The sequence below is a fragment of the Cibotium barometz genome, chromosome 34 (assembly GCF_041138505.1).
Source record: "Cibotium barometz isolate CiBa-2024 chromosome 34, ASM4113850v1, whole genome shotgun sequence".
Lineage (NCBI taxonomy): Eukaryota > Viridiplantae > Streptophyta > Polypodiopsida > Cyatheales > Cibotiaceae > Cibotium > Cibotium barometz.
In genome coordinates this window covers 39,085,212-39,095,615 of record NC_141079.1, presented here as the reverse complement: position 1 = coordinate 39,095,615, position 10,404 = coordinate 39,085,212, and the positions used below count along the sequence as shown (strand labels likewise).

At 44.2% G+C, this 10,404-nt stretch overlaps 1 protein-coding gene across 1 annotated transcript; it reads right to left on the bottom strand.

The window, feature by feature from the left end:
* Positions 1 to 3,969: 3,969 nt before the first annotated feature.
* LOC147619003 (RINT1-like protein MAG2) lies at positions 3,970 to 9,183 on the bottom strand. The gene is made up of 3 exons (XM_086774214.1): positions 8,707 to 9,183; positions 8,360 to 8,478; positions 3,970 to 6,171 (listed from the first exon to the last, which is right to left on the bottom strand). Exons 1-3 carry the CDS (start codon positions 9,098 to 9,100, stop codon positions 4,099 to 4,101), a joined length of 2,586 nt encoding a protein of 861 aa, XP_086630340.1. The 5' UTR covers positions 9,101 to 9,183; the 3' UTR covers positions 3,970 to 4,098.
* Positions 9,184 to 10,404: the final 1,221 nt, after the last annotated feature.

Genomic DNA, 10,404 nt, shown 5'->3' with positions numbered 1-10,404 from the left:
TGGTTTGATGCATTATATTTTACTATATTATTGTTTCCAATATTAGTTGACTATATTATTGTTTCCAATATTAGTCCAGATCGAGTTTGCAGCAGAGGTCTTAATGCCAACATTCTATGTAGACCCGTACCTGCAGGACTTGAAATTGAGTACAAGATTGTTCACACGTGTGCCAAAAGCAAGGGCGTCTATTGGATGTTGGGGCCCAACAGAACACTCTTAGTACCACCTTCCGCCGCCATGCTCGGCGTGATGAACATGTGGGACTTCACAGCAGGTGAGTACATTGGCAAAATCAGTCTCGACACAAAGCAACCTTTGAAAATTCTCATAATTCATGATGCTACTACAAATCTTGAAGGTTGGTTATGTCTAGCTTTAAGAACCTGTAACAAGATATGGCCTTAACACATAACTTATTACCTAGATGACTCAATAATATGGCTCCTATTCAAATATAAGAATATGGCAATTTTAGAGTTCAGTACGAGATCAATATGCCACGTTATTATGCTGAATCATCACCAATAACCATGCATAAGTATTAGCTAAGCCATGACAAAAAGTGCATGTGGATAGCTCTGAATAATGGGCCTTCAATCAGTTCTTTTGAGTTGTTAGAGAGTGCATATCAACACAGCATGCAAAAGACACTTCTATATCTAGAGTGGCTAGTCCATACGTGTTAATAAACTTTTCATTATTTAAAAACACTGTTACTGGTGCTTTTAGCTTTCTAAAGGTTAATCTGCAGCAAATCATGAGCTTTGCAAACTGTGGACAAGGAATAACCATAAGACCTCTCTCACTACCTTACAATAAAACTTGCAAATGTAAAGAAGACAAACCTAAATTATAAGGGGCAGTTTGTCTTTTTTGTTGAAAGATCTTCTTGACCATAAACTCTGAAAGCATCTGCACTTGTGCAAACTACTGTTTTCATGACCACCCAGGTCCCACTCATGTGACAATCACTTTTGGAATAGTAAAACAAGCTGATTCAGGCCAACAACTCAAGTAACTGGTGAAAATCTACATCTTGGAAACTGGAATCTACAGAAGGCACATCCCATGGTTTGGCATGTGGGTGATCATTGGAAGGCAGACATTGTGAGTAATGACAACAAAAAGGAATTAGATTCTCATCCACGAGCATATTTGATATTTGATCGTTTATTTAAATATTGGGTTACCTTACTAGATGTGTGTTATAATTTTTCCAAAACTATATAACAAAACATTGGATTACTTTACAATGGTCACTGATAGATTTATGTGTATACCTACTGATGTCTCTTAATGTATCCAAACTTTGTTTAAAAAAAGGCTAATAATCAAGGTGGTTTGGCTCTCTGTGGTCTTATGGCTGGATCAACCTTAAAGTACAAGTGTCTACTTACTTCTGATCAATCCAAGGAGGTCAAATGGATGCCTGGATCAAACAGAGTACTTCATGTACCAAGAGGCTCAATAGCCTTAGCAGTGCTGAACTACCATCCAGGTACTACTTTGTAACCAATACCCAGTCCATCATTTCATCTTTAAATAGCATCCAGTTAAGAGCCCATTAAATCCGTTCATTTTAAACCTGCCCAAGCAGCTCCCATCGTACGAGTCCAACGCTTTTCAAAGTACAAGTTGTGGCTGTCTATTTTGTGCTTGAGAATCATTGTACCTTTGGTCACCTCTTCAAACTAGTTGGGAATGAAAACCAGCTTGGTAGATGGAACACCCATAAAGCCCACAAGATGGTGTGGCATTTTGGTGACTTCTGGATTGCCTCCATAGTAAGCCTCTCTCTCTCTCTCTCTCTCTCTCTCTCTCTCTCCCCCAGGAAGATTTACTATGGCACAGGCAGCCAGGGATAGACTCACACGAGGGTATGCAGCTCTGGCCATGCTGGAGACAGCGTCACCAGGCACACTTCCAGGAGCCCCGCACGAAGGGGTGGTTGTTTGACACACTAGTCACCCCTGCTTTGATGTATGCTGCAGCAATATGGGCACCTGGGCTCCCCACCTCCACATACAGAGGATCAGAGATATGCCATCAAATCGACTCTCACATAGAGCTTTTGAGGCATCCAGGCAGCTCGCAGAGAGTGGAGATAGGAGATCATGGTATTCACAGATGATACAGCGGCTCACTTAGCATGGTCTCGACATAGATCACCTGCCACCTTTCCAGTATGATATACATGCACCACACATCCAGCTCTCTCATAGTGAGAGGAACAGAGTCCTTCGGCAAGATTTATGGCAGCGATACACTCAAGAGACTTGGATTACACCTAGTCAGCCTCTACCGCCGAAGATGCTATACTACAGAGATCAGTTTATGCATATCTCAACGGATGGATCCATACAGAGACCTGGATACATGGATGTGTACATGCCTCACAGTGCCTGAGTGGCGATTGGCCAGCTCCAAGTGTCATCACACCAGCTTGACATTGAGGCAGGTAGGGCAGCACGGATCCCCAGAGCAGAGAGGATATGCAGACTATGCCAGGAGGAGGTTGAGAGTGAGGAACATTATGTATGCAGATGCAAAGCATAGTGTCATTAGAGAGAGATACACCACCATCTTCAGTGGACATCCCTCACTCCGCCAGATCATGGAGTCTGCAGACCAACATAGATTTGGCCAGTTCTTGTTAGAGACACAGCGCCACAGAGAGACACTGATACGGACTCATACCACAGGGAGAGGTTGGCGACAGCTCCAGCTCCAGCTCATTGATTTCTTCCAGAGATCTATCCCAGTGCCTACCTTGACGACACAGGAGGAGGTTACACTTTAGCGCGCTACGGACCTCCGAGCCAGACAGAGACCGAGAGCACCAGGCTACCAGACTCCCAGACTACATCAGAGGGAGATCACAAAGATACGGGCTCGACATCAACACCATATCCAGGAGCGGCTAGCTCACTTACACTCACACCCAAAGATCATGCTCCGAGGTATTTTTGCCTCGCCATCGCCTATGTATCACATATTACACTCCCATTATGGTACTGGTTGGAGCTAGATAGATCTGCATTGCATTCTTGTATACCCTACGCATATAGGTTGCATACTGGGCCTCTAGCAGTAGTGCTCCATCCATCACACCCCCCCACTAGCTCAGTACTTTCATACTTTATTTCATGTTCATTTTGTCCTTTTTTTTTCTGGACATCCAGAAGACATTGACAGTTGTAATTTGTCTCATAGGTCGAGTTCGGCCTCTAGTAGACGTTAATACAGCTCTCTCTCTCTCTCTCTCTCTCTCTCTCTCTCTCTCGCGTTAAAAGACTCATCATCTATATCTCATGATCACTCAATTGTTTTTTTTGTAACTGTTAAGAATCTTCCGGAAGGATCAACCATAGAGTACAAGAGTGTGCTTGTCCAAGAATCAGATGATAAGGTCATCCAATGGCAATTCGGAACTAATAGAAGGCTTCAAGTAACAAACAAGGAATTTGAGTTGGTGGTGAAGGAAACGTGGAATATTGGCTAATTTTTCTATTCAGGTATGAGAAAGCCTGCTTTGATAAGAAGAGTATACGTAGCCACCTCTCTTGGTTGTTTAGTGCAACAAAAGGTTCAACATATGCGGGGCCCTTAAAGCAAATATGTATGCTTTTGGGCTAGTTGTTACACAACATTCCCCAGGCAAGGAGTCAGACTGGCAGACTGCTCGTCCATCACTGAAGGACCTGGATGGGCCCCCACTGATGGGCAGGGATAGTTGTGTAACCAGCCTAAGGACGCATGGTTAACATAACTACCTTTTTTTCACTCTGCTTCATGGCTACCTAAAGGTAACTTCAACTAACAAAAACTTGTATTTTTGGGCAGGTTTTCTTACCACCTCCTTGCACTAGTCATGTAATATATGCTAGCCAGTGCACCATGGCTCAAGTCTTTGTACAAACCACCAATCATAAGAATTTTATGTACGAGAAATTGAAGAGAAAATTAGCCTTTGAAGGCGAGAGTATTTTAGATCTTTGACCCAAGAGGAAATCCAGGATGGACCACTAAGCATGGGGTATCCCATAACTTCTATCACACAACACAAGTTTTCTGTAATTTAATCTTAGCCACCAACTAAACTTTTGGAAAAATCCTCTGCAAAAGAATTCTTCCTGCTGTTCCTGGAGCAATCCATCTAATTCCATATTCTTTCAAACTTGTTGATCTACTTTCATCTCCTTGATCTCGAAACCGCCAGTTCGAAGTAGACGACAGGCTCTTCTGCAATTGCACCACATCTCCTTGGGGCAAAGCAAGCAGTAGAGCTGCATCACCCAAATTTGGAAAGAAACTGACCGGTCTAACACAAAAAGGTTTGAAAACCTGAAAGAGAGCCATGATATCCTTGGCAAGCTGGAAACTGCCATACATAGAGAACCGTGCCCCACCTAAAACTACTGCATTCAGAAAGAACTGGTCCAAGCTCGAAGCCAAACTACGCCAGAGGTCCACAAAGACCACATCTCCTAGAAACTCCTTAAGCATCCTCAACCTACTCTGTAGGATAGCAAGGGCATCAACAAGACTAGGAGAAACACTGATATCCATAGACACACCAGTAACACTGTTCTCATCTTGCCATCGCTTCTTGTTGCGTTGGTAGTCTTGGCAGCTTGCGTCAAAGGCCCTCTGTGTAGCCGATACAAGCTTCTGAAGCCATTCAGTTCTGAACAGCACCAGACAGGTTATCTCCTCATCAAAGACAGAACCTTGCACAGAGGACAGCTTTTTTTCTGATTTTGTCCACCCTAAACCCTTCTGCTCTGATTCATCGTCTGCTGATGAGACCTGCACTCGCCTTAGATCAAGGAAGAAGACATCCTCACTCCACTCTTGTAATTTGTGCTCACAAAAACACGCAGCATTGATACAGGAGGCAACTTTCAAAACCGCACCCTCCTCTGCAAGTGCAGTCATAGCTTCTGCTTCTTGGCACCTTTGAAGCAGATTTGCCAAGTAACTCTTCACAAAAGGAGCACCAGTATATGTAATGAATGCAAGCTGCCAGTTGGGCTGAGGCAGACTGCGGCACCGATTTATCAGTGCCCCCATTTTGAGCATAGTGGCCTCTGCAGCCTGTGGCTGCCGGTAATTTTCAACTACAAAATCGGACTTAAAAAGTGCAGACCTAACCAGCATGTCAGATGGGTTACGCGGTAACCATACACTCTCCTTCTGCAGTTCTCTATTGAGCTTCTCTTGGGCATCGACCAACTGCAGATGGGCCCAAAGCTCTAACCATTCTCTTCGCTCTGCAAACACACTGACACACTTGACTGTTGATTGAAGATCAGTATCACTTTCCTCAAGAGGATCCAAATCCAACTTGTTTGCCAAAGGACCTACAGCCTGCAAAGCAAGGCTTCGCATTTTCTTGTCAAATGAGATGGTCAGGTCTACCATGTGAAGCCAAAGGGATGATGCTTCCTGGGATTTCACATCTTCTAAAAGTTTCTCTGCAAGTTCAGCCAGCGTGTGTGAACGAAGGTGTTTGATTACCATTGTAATAATTGCAGATACCCATTCCTCGCGTACACAGTAACCAGCGAGCCTCACCCGATCTAGCATTGGCTGCAGGACCATGTCAACAGTCTCTATGTGTTGCTGTGCCACACGGTAAGCTAATCCAAATATAAGATCCGGTTTTTCTGACCACTTAAGGAAATGGTGCCCTGCCCTTAATCCAATGGGTGCTACCAATTCATCAACTGTCCACAGCAGCTCATGATCATAAACTTGATCCAGCACCCCATAGCTTTTAAGTGAGACCTGTACTGGCTGCCTGGCCTTGCGACGGGATTGTAATGCTTGCAATGAGGATAACGACACAAAACTTTCTTCAAATCTCCCCTTCATCTCACCATGCAAATTGAGCAGAGGGTTTTCAAGATTTGCATCTTTATGGCCTCCCTCTTGAACAACTCCTGCAGAAAGCGGAGGAGGCCACCCAATTGCTGCTAATTTTGATCGATAATCTGCAATGGCAGACGGTCGTAGGGAAGCCAGAGCACTGTCTACTCGGATATCAACGGCCATAAGCAGTCTCTTCCACTGTGGCCTAGATGTTCTTGTTTCAACAATAACATCCTCAATCTTTTGTAGAGCAGTTGTTGCAGTTGAGAATTTGCCGGAGAGGTCAACCAAAACCTGCAGCAAAGGACCATCTCATTAATTATCATGAGTACATTGTCGAGATTCAGAGAAACAATGAATGCAAACAAGGTACAGAAATACAACCCCCCCCCCCCCCCTTTTCCCACTTTTCCCAATGAAGCAGGCCATCTCCTCCTGTAGAGCAGCCGGATCAGCACCCACTTCATCACTAACAGCCCCAACCAAATGTTCAATAAAGCCCTTCTTCCTAGATCTTTCTGAGGGACAATAGTGAGGAGGTGATCAAGCTACCTAGCATTCTCCTTGCTCCCTGCCGCCATTTGAGGGACTCTAGAACCTGGCCGATAGAGCACCCAATCACCAGAAGCAGCTCGAAGGCAACCCTGAAGCCGGGTCACTGACTCAAGAGAAACCGTGCCCCCATATGGCAAAGTACACATGGGCATTGTAACATGCCGAAGCTTGGTGGAAGAATCGGTAACGTAGACCGAGTAATTCTTTTCTGCGGGCAGTAACTTACGGGACATGTAAGCTACTGGATGGCCATTATGTTGTAAAACAACTCGCATTGGTGATTACTTGGCACGGCTCGTCCCACAAGGCAAGCGCTAGACAAGGCACTTCTAACAAAGCCACCTTGAGGTTCTTGAATGCCTCCAATGCTTGTGGAGTCATTCGGATCCATTCAAGGTTGCATAAAAACAACGTACCTTATTATAAGGTACGTTTTAGCATACAATACGATATTGTACCATACAGTATGGATCTGTACATGGCAAGTCCCCCCCTCACGGCTGACCTTTGACCCAAGATTCTCCCGTAGTTATCGATTTTTCACCGCCCATAGATGCCCGCCTCAAGCCGCTTATTTATCCACCTATAGGTGCTGCAGCTGAGGAAGCACCAAGGGGGGTTCTGAGCCCAAGGCCTCTTGGTCCTAGGCAAACACATTCACCACCTGAGCTATCACCTCATTGGCAAGTACATAGCAGTTTTTTAAAACATTTTGGGCCAAAAAAAAAACACCTAGGCCAACCACCGTTGCCGATTTTGCCAACTTATGCAAAGTGCGAACATAGCCATTCCTCTCATTGATGTAGCCATTGCAGCGAGAGATGATGATGATGCGGTGCCAGCCACTACGGTCACCGCCATTGCACAGCCAAAGGTGAGAGTATGATAGCGAAGGAAACATGTTGACAGAAGGAGCTCTCATTTTGGTAATTGTGTTGTTGAATGTTCAGAAATGAATTGTTTTTTCATTCATTTTTCTATATATATTTGTACACTATATAGTATATTTCTTATGTTTTTACGCACCTTACGTATTTAATGTACCTCAAAATCTCAACTCGTACCTGAATGTGTACCTTACCGTACTTTTCAACCTTGGATCCGTTGTCTTTAGTCTTGACACCCTTAAGCAGATCGGTGATATCCGCCGAGAGGTCAAAGAATCTATCTATGTGGGTGGAGTATACTTGACATATACCCACAAAGAATCTAATGTCGTATGCGGTCTATGGTATCTCCCAATTGGCAATCTCGGCCACCTTGGCCGGATCAAGTCAGATGTCCTCAACACCAATTATGTATCCAAGGTAGTGTATCCAATGTCATGCTATTCAACCGTAGCTGAAAATACCAGTATGTCATTCAAAAATATGAACACACGCTTTCCTATTAAGTCCCTAAAGATCCGCATCATCATGCGGTTGAATGTGGTTGGGACGTTCGTCAAGCCAAAAGACATGACAACAAAATTAATGGTGAGCCTGTTCCGTACGGAAGGCTGTCTTGGGGATATCCCCCTCAACAATCCTAACCTGGTGGTACCTACTCTTTAAGTCTAGCTTCGAGAAAACCTTGGCCCCATTAGGTGTTGAATTGGAGCAATCACACAGTACAAAGGTGGCTGTTTTTGGTCCAGACAGGTAACGAAGCCAAGTGGTCTTCAACATCACGTATCGCAGTCCACTCACTCGTATAGGCTTTAAGGTGGCTAAAAAAAGAAGCCCTAGTTCTGAGGTCACTTTACACTATCCTATGATTATAAGTAACGTTTAAAGCCCTGGTATCACCACCTTTGAGTATTAGCCTCACCTCAGGTACAAACACCAGCCCAGTTGAGTCAGACACACAACATATTATCCACACAAAAACAATGCACTTTCTTCCTTTTCTTTGTGTTCACTACCTAAAGATTAGTATACACACTTACATCAGGAGCAGGTGAGTTTGCCATTTTCCGAGGAAGTTGGATTCTTGGTGCGCCTATGACAACTGATGCAACTGCGTCTTCGAGATCACCGACGAGAGCCTCTAGTCGAAGAGCAGTTTCTGCACATGCAATTCAAAGTTTCGAGTTCTCTTAAGACATTACATTGGGATCGTATAATCCTCTATGTATGCCCCAGGCCTACATGACAAGATAAGGACTAAATGACATGTCTGGTTTTCATTTTTAATCAGCAAACTTAGATGCTTTGCAAGAAAAGGACTAAATGGCAGGCAATTTTCTTCTTCTTCTGTTTTGTTTGTAGTTTCTTCTTCTCTTTTTTAAGTTACCTGCGTAGAGCCGCACCCGCTCTACACTAGCTACCTCTGCAGCGAGCATGGGAAGCTGGCCGACAAAATCATCTTGTGCAGCTGAATCGGTGGCAGTAGCAGCAGGGGCGTGTGGTGGTGACTGGACTGCAACATCCTGGAGTTTGCGGCTAACGGAAGAGAGGGAGGATGAAATGGATTGCGAGTGCGATGCCCAGGCTGCCAGAGTGGCGAAAATGGTGCTGTGGAGGTGGGAGAGGCGATCCTCGCAGGTGTCGAGCTCGCTGGAGAGGCGAGCAAGCAGCGCCGGAGCGTTTGGCAGATCGACCATAGATTTGAACTCCTGGTCGAGAAAAGATCGTAAGGAAGGCGAGAGGCTCGATGAAGGGGGCAGCCCCTCCTCTGCGGCTTCCATCGTGTTTAGGACCCAAAGGCTTCTTTTGCTCTACGCTGCTGTTATATGCATAGAGATCAATTATAAAGGTCATTACTTGGGATGAAAGTTAAAAGAATACTTGGGATCAAAGTTAAAAGAATGCTAGGAAGCTCCATTTGCTCTCTACACGTTTGAATCTTCTTTTTTCCCACACTAAACCAAACATGATCACCTTGTTTGAAAAAAAGTGGCTTGCATTTCTTTCTTTTTTTTAGTAGTATATTTTGTTTGGGATTTAGCTATAGCTTCATGTACTTGTTGTAATATGCGGGTATGATCTCTAGTGAAATCATCAGCGACATCAAGAACAGTGTGTGAAAGCCCAGAAGCAAGTATTAGCAATTTCTTACCATATACGACTTCAAAAGGAGCTATTCATGTAGCTGAGTGTGGTGTATTGTTTTAAGCAAATTGTAGTAAATAAAGATGTTGGTTCCAATTAGCTAGTGTTGAGATTGTATAAGACCTTAATACATCGCTAAGATATTGAGATCCTCAGTTAGTGTGTGAAAGTCGAGAAGCAGGTGTTAGTAATTTCTTACCATATACGACTTTAAAAGGATCTTTTCCTATAGCTGAGTGTGGTGTATTATTTTAAGCAAATTGTAGTAAATAAAGATGTTGGTTCCAATTAGCTAATGTGGAGATTGTATAAGACCTTAATACATGGGCTCTAAGAAATAGGGCTCTTTGCATGAGATCCTCAGAGCAAAGACCCATCTGGCATTTCAACCTCCCTTGAGTTGTCCATATTGTGGTAGGGCTCAATGTAATGTAGTGTAAGAGGAAGATATGGGGCCCATGGGGATTCGTTTATGGAAGGCTATGAGATCACCTTGTCGAGGTAAGATGCTACTTTAAGTGACTGAAACATGGCACAACGTTCTACCCAATGAGTAGGCAACCTTGAAGAGGTTTCCGAGGGGGGTTTTGACTTGGGCATAGAGTAGGCAACCTCGAATAATGCGAAGAATTTTAGGGTCAAGGGAGCAAGAGTCATCCCAAATGGTGAGGGACATTTTAGCGTGAATGGATCCGAAAGATCCAAGAGGCCACTTTCTAGGCTCCCTACGCACAAGGGGTGAAGATGTGGATGTGGCATCGTCCGCCCATGATGTGTTCACGAAGGTTCCTTGTGCATGCATTAAATTTTTAGTTTTTTGTTAAGTGCATGGTCGTATGTGGGCAATGTCATGTTAGTGCTAGGTGTGTGTGGCATGGCGTGGTGAAGGTGCATGCTTAGAAAGAGTTTTGGATTGTCTGGATTTTGGACTATTTGGGTG

What these genes read in the sequence shown, in the direction of transcription:
- LOC147619003 (XM_086774214.1), bottom strand. Translation starts at nt 9,100, where the DNA reads ATGGAAGCCGCAGAGGAGGGGCTGCCCCCTTCATCGAGCCTCTCGCCT. An exon ending in GCGGGTGCGGCTCTACGCAG is followed by an intron (nt 8,479 to 8,706) that starts GTAACTTAAAAA and finishes TTGCATGTGCAG; the next exon opens with AAACTGCTCTTCGACTAGAG. An exon ending in CAAACTCACCTGCTCCTGAT is followed by an intron (nt 6,172 to 8,359) that starts GTAAGTGTGTAT and finishes CCTTTGCTGCAG; the next exon opens with GTTTTGGTTGACCTCTCCGG.